Below are 17,649 nucleotides of genomic sequence, written 5' to 3' on the forward strand. Positions count from 1 at the left end.
GCCCAACAAAAATTCCAAAATCCATATTAATTCCATATTTTTGAGGGGGGGGGGAGTTTTGTCTTCCTGTTTCTAACGTTAACATAATTAAGAGACAGCCAAATGGAACTGAAGAAAACCTCTCTCTGCATTATTATTAGGTAGGTCTCACACTTCCGTTTTCTCTGCTTGAACCCATTATTTCTTTACACTGCACTATACCAGGGAAATAAATACTGGTTTATAAATGGGGCTGGAGGGAAAAACAGGTTGTCTAGAGCCTTTTAATCTGTAATAGAAGCAAGCATGAAATAAGCAGACCGATAATGAGCCAATTGGAATTCTGGGCTTTTAAAGATAATCCTAAACAATTTACATCCTTCTGCATGCTAATAACACAATCACTTATGTTTAGTAGTACAAGACAATTCACTATCACGCAGCAGCTTAATAGCAAATGAGAACGTTCCAATGTCAGTTGGAAGGATAGCATTATTAGATTTCATTGCCTTGTTCTTATAATGCCCCATCAAGTCATTGCTTAAGACAGGGATTTGTTTGATCTATTTAGGAAGCATCTGATTCATGGTCACAACCCTATTAAAATGCAGGAACAATGAAATTTCTTCCCTGTCCTCATCACTGTAGCAGCCCTGAGCTGTTGGAAAGGCTAATAATGCTTTGTTTTAAAAATTGCTTTTAAAATGTCACCTTGAAATTTAAGGTCAAAAGTGAAGCACAAAAATATATGCTAGCAAGTGGGAAAATAAGGGTACCAGTGACTGCTATGCTATCTCCAGGATCAGAGGTAACATCTTCTGAACATCAGTTGCTGGGGAATAGTGGAAAACAACTCTGTCCACCTGCCTTGCTTGCTGGCTTCTCAGGGGTACTGTGGCCCTGAAAGGTGTGTAAAAAAAATGCTGAATGAATGAATTTTGTTGGGAATTCAGGGGAACAGGATGCTGAAGTAGTAGATAAGCCCTTGATCAGACCCAGCAGGGCTCTTCTTCTGGCAAAGATATATGCACTGTATTCATTAAAGGTAAAGGTAAAGGGACCCCTGACCATTAGGTCCAGTCGTGACCGACTCTGGGGTTGCGCGCTCATCTCGCATTATTGGCCGAGGGAGCCGGCGTATAGCTTCCAGGTCATGTGGCCAGCATGACAAAGCCACTTCTGGCAAACCAGAGCAGCACACGGAAACGCCGTTTACCTTCCCACTGTAGCGGTTCCTATTTATCTACTTGCATTTTGACGTGCTTTCGAACTGCTAGGTTGGCAGGAGCTGGGACCAAGCAACGGGAGCTCACCCCGTCACAGGGATTCGAACCGCCGACCTTCTGATCGGCAAGCCCTAGGCTCAGTGGTTTAACCACAGCGCCACCTAGGGCCCATCAAATCAAGAAGCAATTTTTATTCCTAGGGGAAATGGCATTTCCAAATGTTATGTTCACATGATTATCAAGAATGAATTGTAACAAGTAGATTTAATTACCACAAATATGGAGCTAATGTTAAATATTACATTTAATTGCTTTCTTCATGTTTACAGAAGTGAAGAGAATACTCATCTAATCAATGTGTTCAAAAGAATATAGTCAAATCCATCTGTTAGAATCTCTCTGTCCTCAATATCAAAATAAAACTATACTTATAAGAACACAAGAAGAGATGCTACCATATTTGAAACATTAGATCCAGACTGTTGTCAAGCTGATTATGGAGGAGTCTGTTTCACATCATTCTTCAGTGTCAAGGTCACAGGATGTAGTCTAAAGGCAGATGATGCAACAACCTTCCTAAAGTTATGCAGGCCTAGAAGGGGTATTGCTGAGCACTTAGGCATTAGCCCATGGCACAAATATGTACACACACCCCTCTCTAGGTAACTTGAGAGGTGGCTGGGGTCTCAAAAAAGTAAGCGGGAATGTGCTGGAGATCTCAGGTCCCCTAACAATGCGCTTTGGGTCTGGGCAACGCATGGATGGGAAACCATGTGAGAAATGTGTGTGTTACTTTGGGTTGCAAAGAAGACAGGATATAAAAGTACAGTAATAAATATTTGCAATCCATAATGACTGAAATGGATGCATTGCTTAAATATTTTACTGTGATTGAAAAAAGATTGGGTAATCCTATTTAGATTTATTGACATTCTGTGCAATCAAACTCCAGATCCACCGGGCTGGAGGGGTTTATGTAATATAGCACAACGGCTCTTCTGGTATAAAAGGTAAAGGTAAAAGGCCCCTGGATGGTTAAATCCAGTGAAAGGAAATCATAGGGTGCAGCACTCATCTTGCTTCAGGCCAAGACCGTGGGCACTTGTCTACAGACAGCTTTTGAGGTCATGTGGCCAGCATGACTACATCACTTCTGGTGCAAGAGAACACTGTGATGGAAGCTAGAGTGCACGGAAATGCCGTTTACCTTCCCGCAGCAGCAGTACCTATTTATCTACTTGCACTGGTGTGTTTTTGAACTGCTGGGTTGGCAGAAGCTGGGACAGAGCAATTGGATTCAAACCACCGACCTTCCAATCGGCAAGCCCAAGAGGCCCAGTGGTTTAGACCAAAACACCACCCACGTTTTCCTCCTGGTATAGTACCCCCACTGGAAGACGTATCCCCACCCAAAGAAGTCCACGTGCCCACTTACAGGCAGCACTCATCTACGTGGTGTAACAACCCCCACCCAAAAGGGGTGTGATGTGTTATGCCAGGACAATGAGAGATTTGACAAACCAGGAATTTTAGTTCTCCCTGGAGATATACAAAGAAAGAACAGAAAATATTACAGGACTCCCTTGGCTAAGAGGACATTAGCGAAAGCTGTTGCCTGGCAACCACCACCCAGGGAAGATTTACCCCCTCAAATTGAGTGAGATCTAGCTGCTTAGCCTCACACTCTGGCTTCAGAGAACATCAGTCAGACTGTTGTCTAGTAGGCAGAGGCTGACAGGCAATACTAGGGAAGGGCAGGAAATGTAAGCTGAAAAATTCTGACACCACAGCGTTACCATGTTATTTCTGTTCTTGATGCCAGAGTTGAATGTGATTTATATTGTGGGAATCTTTTGCAAATTGCTTTGAGAGCCTCTCAGGGCCATCTAATATGATAGAAGTTTTCAAAACAAAACAAAAAAAACATTTAATGCAATATGTATGTTTTGGGAAATATATGTTGAATGTACTGTACAAACACCAGCAATTAGAAATAAGCAGAAGGAGATATGAAGAATGTGTAAAAACGGACATGAACAAACAGAATATTATATATCACTCAATAATTATGCATAGTCTCCACTTAGTGACCATGTATATTGACTGGCAAGGAATGCAGTTCCTCAGATAAATTTACCTCCTCCAAATTCACTTGGGAACTATGCATATTGACAAACCACTATGAAATATCCAGTTTATACTGTCAATTTGAGCTTATTTTCCATGCCTTCATGTAAATGCACACAATATCTATACATATTATCCATTCAACACACATCAGTCTCAACGTCAGTGCTTTTTTTCTGGCAGGACGCAACAATATGAAGTACCACCACCTTTTATTGGGGGGGGGAGAGGTGGGAGGGCTCCCGGACCCCGTCAACACACAGTGTCGCTTTCCTCAAGCCTGGGAAGCATTTGCCCTGCTTAGGGAAGAAGGTGCAATGCTCTGACATGATACTGAAGCCTTGCTGCCTCCTTCCCAAAGCTGGGCAGGGGAAGCCTCTTCACCTGGGAGGCAGTGCCCCGGTAGGTGGGTGGGCAGGCGAGGGATCATTAAGCAGCTAACCCTGCCTCAACACCCAGCCTTGGCATCAGGCCACACCCCTCCCCCATGTGCTGGGCCCTCTCCCTGCTTGCTGGTGAGTACAGGCACTTTTTTCTAGGGAAAAAAAACACCACTGTTCAACATATACCCTCAAATTCCTTTAAGGTGGATGGTTTTTAAAAGTAACTCTATACTGTTAGGCAACATTAGGTACAATGAAGTGCAGGAGAAAACAGAACAGATCACTCTGCTGAAATGCTGAAATATATGCATAAAATTTCTGCTGAAATATATGCATAAGAGCTGTTCTATGCAGAATGATGGAGCTCTTAGTATGGTCACATGCTAAATCATTAAAGGAAGTGCTCAATTCTTTTTTTTACTAGTAACATGATATAGAATGCCAGCGCAGACATCAATTTTACAATAAATACTTGCAATTACTATAACAGTGTTGTCCACAAGAAAACACCATAAAGAAGCAGAAACAACCCAGAAGTCAGCTTATCAAACCAACACATTTAGAGATTCAAACAATAAAACTTATATGAAGGGATATCATAGATATGACAAATGAAATAATCTGGAATAAAAATGATTTAATCATATTTTAATTTAAAAAGCTTTGAGTTGTTATAAACAACTTATTTTAAATATATTTCTGTGTAAATCAATGTTTTGAAATGAAGAATAATAATTTAAAAGTTTTAGAATTATACTGTTTCTGTTCGTGTATCTGGTTTTGCTGCTGCAAAATTGGTGCATGCAAACCAGAAAGACAGAATGCTCCAGAACTATCGTGCCATTTTAAAAAATGTATATTTTCAGGCTCTACCTATATTAGTGCTTCAGACTATAGTATAAATTATTGCTGGTCTTCAGTAGGTACTTGTTCAGAAGCAAGGCAATCAGTCTCATACTTTTTCTTCAGACCTTTTAGGTATATTCGCAAACTGTCTGGATCCAATCGAGAGTTGCGGGCTGTTTGAACTAATCTATTTGCTAAGTGATATATAGCCTTCTTCTTTAATGTCTCAGGAGTACTTCTTTGTTGCTTCTGTTATTTAAAAGGACATGAACAAATTACAACCAGACTTTTAGTATTATATTTACTATTGATTAGTTACTTAGTTGCCTAATGCCAACAATCTACTGGGGACTAACAACAGATTTTAAACTTACAAAAGTTTAAGTTATAAACAATTAACATTATACATTTAATTAATATTAACATTTCAAAAGCACATCAACCGCCAAAAAGAAAAGCAAAACTCAGAATGTCACCATTGAATAAGTCATGACAACCAACTCATCATATAGTCCAGAGGTGGCCAACTCCCAAGAGACTGCGATCTACTCGCAGAGTTAAAAACTGGCAGTGATCTTTTAGGGTTCAGTTCAAAGTTGTTGAGCTTTCTTTTGGGAGGAGGAAGGCACCATTTTTTAGGGATGCAGGCCAAATTTGTTGAGCTTTTTTTCAGGTCAGCCAGTGATCTACCAGTGATCTACCACAGGCGTCCAGTGATCTACCACTAGATCACGATCTACCTGTTGGACATAGGGAATAAGATAGATGCCAAAAGTGTTGGCACCCAGAAATCCTTGATGGGGGAAACTTCACACAGATGGGGGACTACAACCAAAAATGTTCAAGTCAGGAGAGGCATTCTGATAGGTCTTGTGATCCCAAGCTGCATAATGCTGTAAATTAAAACCAACACTTTGAATTGGGGTTGCAAATGTATTGGCAGCCAATGTCAGGGCTGTACTTTCAATAGTGAAGTTGGACCAATTGCACCAGCAAGGGGGCCTAGACCTGATAACTTTCATTTATTAAAAACATGAACAAAAAACAATTGGCCTCCTATTAAGAAAGTTAAGATGTGAAACATGCAGACAGATGAGCCAATCTGAACTGATAATTTGAGTTATACGTGGTGGTTTTTGTTTAATTTTTTAAAATCGTTGTTTTATTCCTATGGTATGCTGCATTAACTGCCACTATGTTGCCTGTATATACAATGCAAAATAAATAAATTGCAGAAGTTACTTCCAAGCAAAATTGTTTTAAAACAGCACCTAACACAAAGAGCTCACACCAGAGAATGTTTGAGATAATACTACATACCGACATTTGTCTAGAAATCAGAGTTATGATCTCCTTGGCATCCTGTATTATTGATGGCGGAAGAGAAGAAACCTCTGCAGCTTTAAGTCCTAAATATAAAACATATGAAGCTGTTTTTAATTGTCAGAGGTAGAGAATGTTACATTTAATCAAAAAGTCTATCAGGACCAATGATGATGTAATGCTCCTGGTCTTTAAACCATAGCTAAAAGATTAGGAGCAGAGCAGTCCGCAAGATGACATGTAACCTCCACCTATCCTCCCCTCCAAAATCCCATCTCCTTTCCCACGTGAGCTTAAACCATGGATTAGTGTTACATCTGCATCAGTGCTAACAAGAATTTTCTTCTTAAACAAGATTTGAAGCTAGAGTTTGAAGCAGCTTTGCAGATCCTAATAAAGAGGGTCTTTATTAGGTATCATAGTTAGCATTTAACTACAGTTAGCAATTGTACAAATATAATGCTAAGCCATGGAAAGGTAGGGTAGAATTCACTCCAAACATGAGATGAGGAAGCACATGCTCACATAACTTAACCACAGCCAAGGTCAGCAGCATTCCATCTGCACTAGCTTCTAGATTTTTTTAAAAAATAAAAAACCTTTTAATGTCAATCTTCAAAATGCTTCTTATTAGTATCTGACTGGGTAATTTGCTTAGCAGAAGGTCAAATCAGAATCAGAATAGCTGTGCATGTTCAACTGTCATGTTGAATCAACTGTCATATTGATTCTCAAAAGGCTCAACAGGGTTTCTACAATTTACATAATATTCCCCCATAACAGACTAAATAATTATTAAATAATTATTTTTCCATTGAGTGGAATGAGAAGAGGAACACCAATACCTCCATTTCTTTCTTCATGATACTATACTGAATAGTACTGAAAATACAGTGGAGTAATACAAGAGACTGAAAAGAAGTGGAACATTTTGCAGAGTGGAGAGGATAACGACAGCAGCAGTAATAACAAGTAGATAATAAAAATCTCAGTAAGCTTCTGAGTATGGATGCACAAACCATATAGTTCTAAATACAGAAAGTAGTGGCTGAATGAATCCCTCTGCACATGCAGACATCTTTCATGTGTTTAATGGAAAAGGTATCTAGGTACTCTTGTTTTATCTCTTTATATTAATGTTCTATATGTTTATTTCTGTAAATTATAATAATCCATATCATATATTACCATAGTTTTTTTCCTCCGTGTGTCCTTTAGAAAGAATATAAGTATAAGCAATTTTCTCCCTACTTCCATAACTACTTCTCACGTGTTGCACTTCAAAGTAATTGTTTTCCACATTGGGATATAAGGCATCAATTTGACATAATTCCAAAAAATGAGTGGCAAAGAGTGTAAATGCCTAAAGTATAAAACAAGAAATTAAATAGACTATAAATTATTGGAAAAGAGAAATCTTAATGACTATTACTATCTTTTATAATAGTTAGGGAAATTTCATGCACTTATTGATTAAAATATTAATAATACCTTCAAATTAAGAAGATATTCACAGACTGCGTAACATATGCCGATGCCTTCTTCAGCACTGGTACCTCTGCCAAGCTCATCAATTATGATAAGTGATCTGTCATTAGCATTTTGTATGATATATGCTATCTAGAGAGAAAGACATCAAATTTCATTACAAGCAGTAGCATGTGAGGATAAAATCTGTTAATAAGAATTCTCATTTCCTGCCCAAAACAGGAGTCGGGAAATTTACTTTAGGAATGTTTTACCAGCTGGCACATAAAAACAGAACATCCATCAACACAAACAGCTCAGTCTAAGAGTTCTGAATGCACATTCAATGCACACAGAAGGCTACACAACCCTCTTCAAACTTCTTTTCTGGTAGCAGCTCCATTAGGGATGCTGTCAGTAAGAAAAAAGAGGTGCTAATAACAACTGAATGCCTCTGATTACTTGTACATACCGGTAAGTGTGGGCTGAGCAGGACTGATATCTGAGCCCCCAATGCTACCACCTTTGTTGCCTTCCAAAGGGCCCCCAAACCAGAGGCAGGAAACTCCAGCTCTTTGACAGAGCCACAGATAGGTTTGGGGGCTTATGGGAGACAGGAAGGAAGGAAGCAACAGCAATATTTTCATCTAATTGTTATTTCAGTGTGAGAGATAAAGTAACACAAGTCAATGTAAAAGGCAATATATGGTTTGGCACAATATTCAGCATAGAAGCTGAACCACTATAGAAAGTGATCCACTTTCTGAATGGGTCTTCCCTGTCTCCTCTTCCAGTCCCCTCAAAAATGGCAGGTGATGTGGTTCAGTTGCCTACAGCTGGAGTGGGAACTGGAAAATGGAATATCCCCTTGTATGAGTAGAAGTCCATTTGATTCCCCTCCAGGATTCTGATGGATTCCAGCCATTATTATTTTGCAACAGGAATGCACAGTCTGGGGAATTTAAATGGTAGCTTACAAGGTGGCATGTGTATGTTGGTGGAGGTGTTTGCATGGGAAAGGGGCTGGTGTGCTGAAGAAGAAGAAAATGAAAAGATTGGGTATGTGCAGCCTATTAGTCTAATCTTTGCCCTGTAAGGAGAAAAACAGAAGCAGAGTCCTTGAATATTTATATGTAAGCAAAATGTACAAACCTGTGGGCTAATTAAATATTAACCAAGGCCACTGATAAAAGAAACACTAAGCTCATCTGAATACCTCTTTCATCTCCTTCATGAATGTTGATGAATTTGTTTCTATATCATCATCCATACCTATTCTAGTAAATATTTGCTCAGCAATCCTAAATGAAGAATATTCTGCTGGGACAAAAGATCCTGCAAATTAAAGAGAAGGACAAATTAATGTGAGGAGAAGTTGACAGTAATGTTGCAGTTTAATGTTAGCCATGTGAAATTCTTAAAATAGTAGGAAATAATAAGGATTCCCTTCTAAATTAATTGTTTTTATGTTTTATTGTAATTCTGTTGGTGTCAGCCGCCCTGAGCCCGGTTTTTGACTGGGGAGGGCGGGGTATAAATAAAAAATTATTATTATTATTATTATTATTATTATTAAATAATAACTTTATAAGGCTCTGGTGACAGGCGACTCCTGTCTTCAGCCTTCTCTGGCCAGAAATTGTCTGGTGTGGTGATGACAGTATGGGCCTCACCCTTATCTACAGATACTCAGACAAACAGGGAGCAGTCATATAATGGGAAACTGCACAGCCTGGGGAATGAAAGCTAAACAAAAGAGAAGAAATAAATATTCTGGGCTGGGGAAAGGAAGAAAAGTCAGGCAGAGACTGTGAGTGATGGAACAGATTTGTAGAGGGGTGGGGAGACTGTATCAGAATTTATTAAACAAGATGACTAAACAATATTATTTGAAACCTAAGTTCCTGATTATGAGAAAGTGCTGAGACCTCCTGTAAGGATAGTAACCTCACCAGGTCTCCTCTAAAAATGAGACAGACTTGGGACTCTGAAGGAATCAAGGCTGCTAAAAGTTGCTGAACTCAAAGGGAAAGGAAAGTGTAACACATTGGCTTACTAAAACCACTGGATAATAGAAACAATGAAAGTTCAAATAGCTGCTTACCAATTTGTGCCATAATCTGAGAAAGGGCTATCTGTTTTAGGTAAGTTGACTTTCCACTCATATTTGGTCCTGTAATTATAATAAAATTACTTCCCTCTGTGATGTAAGTATTGTTGGAAACAGGTTTCTCAAGAGATATTTTTTCAAGAACAGGATGCCATCCTTCCTTTATTGCTAATGTGTCAGTAAACTCAGGACGTGCTAAGCAAAAGTAGATAATATTTAAATGTTTTGCTGTTATTAACAAGTATATCGAAATCCTACTTTGGTTAAGTCTTGTTCTTGTTACATGTTAAGTTTATGAGAAATCTAGTAATCAATAAATTCTGAATAAAATAGGCAAATAAATTGAGTAAAATTGTAATCCTCATGTCTTAACAATATAATTCTACATACATTTACTCAGAAGTCCCAGTAATTTAAATGCGGCTTACTCCTAGGTAATAGGGTAAGACTGCAGTCCAAGGAGGCAGCTGTCAGTAAAGTGTCACCAATGGGTAAACAAACTTGGTTGGTGGCCACTGTGGATAGGAGCCAACCTGAGCTCCCATTCAAAAGTGGTTGCACAACCCACCTAGCACTGAAACAGCCCAGTGCCTGATAGAGTTGTGAGTGGTGGTGCAGCACCTAACCTAGCTGACTACTGTGCTGGGTTTGAGCCTAAAAATAGTTCCACTCATAGGAATAATATAAAGAAATAACTTTTTGAAAACTGTAACTTTAATGCAACAAAGATCAGTGGTGTGTTTCCTTAAATAATATTTGATTTTTGCTATATTTTGCTTGTCCTGTATACGAGTACTCACTATTTGCTTCTATTGAAAAGACGCATACTAAACAATTGTAGGAGGACATGTGAAACAACTTAATAAAGTCTTATGAAAAAGCAACAAAAACTAAGTGAAGCTTCAATTTGATAGCCAATCATATTTTCAGAGATGCTCGACAGAATAAAAAAGAATATTACACCCAGATCTTAACTTCTGAGTCAAAGAATCAGTCTAAACAAACTACAGTATATTACATATGGTTTGGTGATGCCATGTTGCTATAGTAGTGGGAAGTATTTGTTGTTGATATGGGCAATCTTTGAATCTGCCAGTTACATTATGTCAGCACTATTATTTGACTAATTCACAGTTTGGGGACAGGGGAGGTAATCTGCAAGTTTTAGTAAAAGCTTTTCTAAATAACAAAGCTACTCACCATAGTCAGAAAGCGTACAGGCGTGGGCAAATGACTGCAACATATCTAGCATAGACACTGCATCAGAGAGTTTGTACAGGCAATGAATGTGTTCATAAATTTCACTCAGTAATTTACACACTATCCTGAAAGCACATAATAGCACAGTTAATCTTATTCCTCAAAGCAATAGACAAAATATTGAATAAAAATGTTGTGCTTTTAGTCTGAAATAGCAACTGTATTCCAGTCCAACTACCGGTAAGAATAAATCAAATACAACTAAATGTGTAATTGTCTACTTATATTTAAGTGGACAACTGCCAAGCAAGTTCAGCACAGTCACAGTTTTCTTCAAAAGAGTGAACATCTCAAAAATACAGGATTTGGTTTTTTTTTAAATGCAAGGGAAATTCAGGAGCTTCAAATTTCTCCATAATGCTTGGGGGTTAATCAAAACCACAATAACAGAAGGTCATCTAGAATGTATATTGCAGATCAGAAAAAGTATCACCAAGGCCAAGAAGATGCCAGTGTGTTTAATGACCCAAATAAAGAAAGCTATTAGAAGGTAGAAGGCTTCTTTCAATAACTGTAAGTCTTGTCCAAATAAGGAGAACAAAAAGGAACACCAAGTCTGGTGAAGTAAGTGGAAGCAGACAATAAGGCAGGGGTCGGCAAGGTTTACCTTGCCTGGGCCAGTTCACTCCAGCAGAGATTCCTCTGTGGGCCGGATCGCGCATGCGCATGAGTGTGCGCGTCCGTGATTGTCCGTCTATGTAGATGTGATTTCCAGCGTCTGCTCATGCGCAGACGCGATTTCCGGCGCCACGGAAGCAAGTCTCTGCCTCGCGCTGCGCTGCTTTAGTGCAGCACGCATGGACTCGCTGAGTGGGCGGCTCGGTTCGGGGGCAGCTCATGGGCCGGTTAAACAACTCACGTGGGCTGCTTGTGGCCCATGGGCCTTAGGTTGCCAACCCCTGCAATAAGGGATGTAATAATAATAATAATAATAATAATAATAATAATAATAATAATATATCAAGGAAATCACTGAAGACGTTAAGACCAACAATAAAATATTCTTTTATTAGAAGCAATGAACTGGCCAGAGAGATGGTTAGCCCTTTGTATGACTGGAGTGTCAAAGGAGGAAAACATGGAAGACAGGAAGGAATTGCACAACCTGCTTTAAGAAAGTTGCACGCTTGAATCTAAGACCTGAAACTGGGTGAAAATTCCAAGTTTGAGTGAAAATTCCTAGTTTAAAATGGCAACCCACAAAAAGAGATTTAAAAGCCTCATATCCAAATGTTAATTGGACACAATATCAAATAAAAATGTTTGAAGTATTCTTACAAGTATGTCATGTGATAAATTTCTCTCAAAGACTCTTGGCATCTTTCATTCATTTTCATTAAGTCTTGTGAAGTAAAGCTATACACATTTTTCATTTTAGTAATCTGTAGGGAAATTTCAAAAAGAGATGCTAGATGAGCATAAAAAACTACTCCCAGAAAACAAAGCAAGAGCAATTTGAAAAACATGAGAGTAAAATGCCTTCAGTATTTTTTAAAAAGAGAAAAGCAATAGTAATAAAGCAGAAACATAAATTGAAAATAATTAGTGTGCAATTATTTTATCACTGGATAATGTATACAACCCCATAAATGTTTATTAAAATAGCAAGTGCTTTTGTATGTGTTTAAATTGTGGTAGCACAAGCTAACCCACTGTAAGAGTAAACATTTCTAGCCTTTAAAATGAAGAAATTTGTGTTCAGATTATAAACACCCTCTTTGGTCATAAGCCTTTTTACATGACAGATTACTGAAGAGAAAACGAATGCAGCATATGGAGAAGAATCTTCACCAAATGTTGTTGGGGTTGGAATTCTGTGACACGACCGATTTTTGTAAATATAGCTTCTTGTCCAAAGATATATCTCTTTGTTGACTTGTGTAGGGGATGCAGGATGGAAAAAAGATGGAGGGGGAGCAAGTGGCATCATTCCAGCAAGGAAGGGCCACTGGCAGGGATGGGCTTCTGTACCCACAGATTTTTAGGGATACAATAGAGATCTCTCCATTGACTTGGAGATGGTGGGGAAACAGAATAAATACTTTAAATCTCCAGGATTTCGATTGACTTGACATGAAAAACAAATTCCAATCCCTCCTGCAATTTACTGCAATTAGGAGTGCCCTGAGAAAATAATTGTGATTAAAATCTAGACCTATTTTCCCAAGCTAGTTTGATTTTGTTTCTTGGAGGAAGGGAGAAATGGCTGAGCATTTTTTGGACATGAGACCACAGAGCCACTTGGATATTTGGGGAGTCCTTGAGCCACTTAAGATGCCTTGTTTTTAATGGCACAATTCAATTCAAATCAATTCAGAAATGTAAGACTATTCCCAGAATTACCTCAATACAAACCCCTAGCATATATACAAGAAAATCCTTATTTTCATTTCTGTAACGTTGCAAGTTAGGGTAGTTAATGAATATTTACAGGTATTATAGAAAGAATATTATTTATAACAGGCTAGAGCCAGACTGCATTAGCTGAATAGTTCTCATTGAAATCAGCATGAGTTCACTTAATCATATTAATTACATTTTCACACTGATTTCACTGGGTTCTCAATACCACAAAGAGTGCAGCCTTGTCCTCTTAATATTGATGGCTGGAGGGAAGGGGTTAGGATAGAGCATAAGTGCCTCTCGAACCAGCTGTCCTACCAGTGGTTCACTTGCTTCTTTTGATAAGTGTGATGCCCCAAAATAGCATCGGAAGGTTGGCAGTTCGAGGCCCCGCGACAGGATGAGCTCCTGTTGTTCGGTCCTAGCTCCTGCCAACCTAGCATTTCAAAAGCACACAGTGCAAGTAGATAAATAGGTACCACTCTGGCGGAAAGGTAAACAGCGTTTCTGTGCACTGATCTGGCTTCGCTAGAAGCGGCTTAGTCATGACCTGGAAAAACTGTCTGCGGACAAACACTGGCTCCCTCGGCCTGTAAAGTGAGATGAGAGCCGTAACCTCAGAGTCGTTCGTGACTGGGGTACCTTTACCTTTATGAGTCCCAGTTTAAAGCTTAAATATTAAGACACTTTCATCTCACCACCTTGCTGAGAGTGAAAATGAGAACGGGGAGTATGACTGACAACCTAGTATTTCCAGTGCTAAAAATAGTAACAACTCCCATGAATGATATTGACAGTAACTTCAGCATCGAGACTACATGACTGGCTGGATAGTAGTGAGGAGTAGTTCTTAGGACAGCAGCATGGTGAGCACTGGGCTAGCCCCAAAAGGGGGATAGAGAAGAGTTACAGAATCAGTGATCTGCACATCAGAATTGATAGCCTGAACATCAGAGAAGAGATGGCCTGAAGCACAGTAGTAAGAAGTAGTGCAGCTGAAGCTGGATCTTGGCTGGAAAAAGGGAAAATTTGCTGCCATTTATCCAGTATGAATTGAAGCAGCAAGGTTGGCATGCTAGATGTGTAAATAAGTGTGCATTCTACACCCATCAAATTTCAATGTAAATTCACTAACTATAATGACCCAACAGCTCCAAAATGTGTACCTTGGTAAATTCTGAAGGAAGTTGACCATTGTGTATTGCTGCACAGTCAGCACTCATCTGAATAAAAAATCCTCGTGCGGAACTGAAGCTTGTTTTCAAAGGAAGGTTGTATTTTTCTGCAAGCTGTGCTATCATTCCTTAATAGCAAGATGTAAAACAAAAACATTTTATAATGCAACACAGTAAAGTTCATCATACCTATCACAAAAATATTGACAGAAGTACTGACTATTATGCAAACAAGTACAGGCTATGATATTGCAGGAAAAGTATATATATTTAAAGTACCCAAAATTATATAAAGTACCCAAAATTAAATACCTAAACAGTGAAGTACCTGCAATATCATCCACAATCTCAGTGTATGTTCTCCGTGCTATATCAAGAAATTCATTTATATTAGGCTTCACTGCATAGCATTTCTGTGTTCTCATATTCAAGCATCCTTTTGTATATCTTGTATCATCATTAATGACAGTTTTAATCTTTTCAAGTATGACTCCAAACCTAGAAATACAGTATATCAAATTAGGGCAATGTCTATGCCATATTTTACAAATGCTGTATTTATCTAAAAGAAATGTAATTTTCAAAACCCTAATAACATCTTCATATCCAATGCTGCACTATCTCATGTTAGATACATTGTACGGGTTTCCTAAATATAGCTTAGATGTGAACAATAATTTTCTTTGTCAGAATTCTTTGTTTAATGGCAATTTTTATTGAAATCAATAACATGTGTTTTTTCCTTGTTTAATGTGAGCGCTAGTTTTTCACCTAAGTATTTTTCCTAATATGCTTTCTTTCTTACTAATCAAGGTGGTTATTTTCTGTCTTTCAACAAGTTTCCTGCTCTTCCAGTCAGCCACTCCTCCAATTGAGGAGTCAACTTGCAGGCTGGCCCTATCTTTCAATGGGAGGAAGTACAATCCGAAAGGGTCTTGAATACCCTTCTTATTCTACTAGAGAAAATAAAATGCACATTTTACAAAAACAGGGTGCAAGAAATAATAACATCAGTGTCAAAGATGTTTTTAAAAATAAAACAGTACCTGTTGTCTTCCAAAGAACTATAGTAAGCCTTTAACAATGGTGTTTTATAGCTTTTTAAAGCATCCTGTTAAAATCAACATGAAAAACTGATATATTCAAGTGTACAGAAATGTTAATGGATTCAATACCCTTTCATTCATTTAGGTTTAACTGGGGAAAAACAGCTGATAAAATCTGTCAATATTAGATGATTACATAGAACAAGATATTTTCTGTACGCTGAACTTGTAAGTATAAGAATCAACTTAAAATAAAAATCTAAAATCTAAACATTAGTGTTTTAACCTCTTGGCTGATTTTTGTACGAACATGGCTTTTGAATTCTAATCAGCTTATTTAAAATATATACAACCTGACTCTTAATCAAAATTACTCATGTGGCAGCTAACGATAAAAAAGTAACAACTAAAACAAACAAAACATCATTGAGTGTTAGCTAACTGACTCATTAGGTGATAGCTAATGCCTCACAAGTAGACTTCCATTTGCAGGATGAGACTACCCCTTTCTCTCTTCCACACACTCCCAAGAGAGGTCCTTCTATCTTCTGGAACAGATTTTGGGTGTGCACAGGGGACTGCATGGCGTGGGAAGATCTGTTCTACAATGGTGTCCATTTCACTGACAAATGGACACATTGGATTTCACCCATTAAGAACAGGGGAGCAGAGAGACAGTGCGAGGGCCACCCCCACTCTCAAGGCGCATTAATTACTTTCACAACCCAGGTAGCCTTTCCTTTCAGACAAAATGTAGTTGGCCATGATAGACAATGGTCAAACATACAGAACATGGATCAAATTGCTCCAATAATCATATCCACATCCTTTGCTCACAACTGAAAGACATCTAAGTAATAAAGTACTTATAAAATTACTCCCTGAATACATTCTGCATTTGTATCGTTTCAAAAGTGGGATCAAAGTTGTGAGCGATTTCCTTTGCAAAATGCCTTGTATCACAGAAGGCCTCTGATGGCACGAGGTAATCATGGGGGTGGAAGGGATAAAAGCCTCCTCACAAGAGCTTTGCTGGATATCTGGGCATAGATTTCTAGCACAGAGTAGGCTCCAAGATGAGCTCTAGACAATGACTAGCCATGCTTACTCCTAATATGCTTTCATCTATGTTGTAGCTGTCTTTTTAAAGCATACAATTGTCAGGCCAGCATTCTGGAAATGAGCAGGAAGTTATCAGGTAAATTATACAGGGGCAGGCAGCCTAAGTAATCAATTGTTCACACCGAGGAATAATGCCAGGCAGCAGCTTTCCAGCACTAGGTGAAATAATAGCCCTTTGTTACTGGATGCCAAGCTGAGATGCAATAATACCACCCTCTGGCCATCTGAGGTGGTGAAGCACAGTAGCGTAGATGGGAAGCAAGTGGTTCCCTTCTCTGGCAAATTAACACAGTGGCACAGATGGTAAAGGGCCTGGTTCCCACTGCAGAAGGACTTGGTTTTAAGACTCATAGGCCAAATGATAACCATAACTGACATTTAACATAAAGCTTCAGGACAGAATACCTTCAAAGGTTCTACAAGTTCCAGGGTGTGCTTCAGATAAATTAAATTTGTTATCTTTGATTCAGATGCATTAACCTGTTAGAAAGCAGAAAAGGTATATACTTTATCATTATTTTACTGTTTGATTAGCATAATGTGGCCTAGATACTATTGTGCTTAACATAATTGTTGGGTGTATCTGAAGAAGTGTGCATGCACACGAAAGCTCATACCAAAATAAAAACTTAGTTGGTCTTTAAGGTGCTACTGAAGGAATTTTTCTATTTTGCTTCGACTCAGACCAACACGGCTACCTACCTATAATTGTTGCCTGTTCAATTGTATTCATTTTTTTTCTAAATGAAGCACGACCACAAATATTAGGAATGTTAACTGACTTATTTCCTTTCTCCCTAATGAACTGATCACTTTGACTGGCCACTGTTATATCACCATCATTTAGAATCATCTAATATTGACACTTGGTGACTCCATGTTTATCAGTTTTTGAAGTGAAACAGGAGCCTCTTTCATACACTTTGGGTAGGGAAAAAGAAATACACACCCACACCCACACACCAGTACTTAGCACCTACCTGTTCACCTAGGCAACACCTTAGTGGTTAAAAGTTAACAGTCTCATTCTATGGTGCTATGGAGAAAGGGGGAAATTATTGTGGACCTCCAGCTTGCCACTTCTAGTAATCTACTAGAAATGTTCTAGTCAGGAATATAGCTTTAGTGTCATGAAGAGTAAATAGTAGCACCTATAGCTCTAGGCAGGCATGAATAATTGACAATTAGTGAAAGATAACATGGTGATCATGGCCACTGGTCCCATCACCTCCTGGCAAATAG

At 38.6% G+C, this 17,649-nt stretch overlaps 1 protein-coding gene across 1 annotated transcript in view; it reads right to left on the reverse strand.

Moving 5' to 3' along the window:
- Positions 1–3,291: 3,291 nt before the first annotated feature.
- The window catches only part of MSH4 (mutS homolog 4), a 32,615-nt gene continuing 18,257 nt past the window's right edge, over positions 3,292–17,649 (reverse strand). The window contains exons 9-20 of the mRNA XM_088673236.1: positions 16,813–16,887; positions 15,286–15,350; positions 14,568–14,737; positions 14,231–14,367; positions 12,000–12,103; positions 10,662–10,786; positions 9,456–9,656; positions 8,568–8,686; positions 7,376–7,504; positions 7,073–7,247; positions 5,882–5,970; positions 3,292–4,810 (exon numbers count right to left, since the gene is read on the reverse strand). Coding sequence (XP_088529362.1) covers positions 4,619–4,810; positions 5,882–5,970; positions 7,073–7,247; positions 7,376–7,504; positions 8,568–8,686; positions 9,456–9,656; positions 10,662–10,786; positions 12,000–12,103; positions 14,231–14,367; positions 14,568–14,737; positions 15,286–15,350; positions 16,813–16,887 — 1,581 coding nt within the window. The 3' untranslated portion in view covers positions 3,292–4,618. The remainder of the gene's footprint in view (positions 4,811–5,881; positions 5,971–7,072; positions 7,248–7,375; positions 7,505–8,567; positions 8,687–9,455; positions 9,657–10,661; positions 10,787–11,999; positions 12,104–14,230; positions 14,368–14,567; positions 14,738–15,285; positions 15,351–16,812; positions 16,888–17,649) is intronic.

The sequence above is a fragment of the Zootoca vivipara genome, chromosome 7 (genome assembly GCF_965207765.1).
Source record: "Zootoca vivipara chromosome 7, rZooViv2.hap1.1, whole genome shotgun sequence".
Classification (NCBI taxonomy): Eukaryota; Metazoa; Chordata; class Lepidosauria; order Squamata; family Lacertidae; genus Zootoca; species Zootoca vivipara.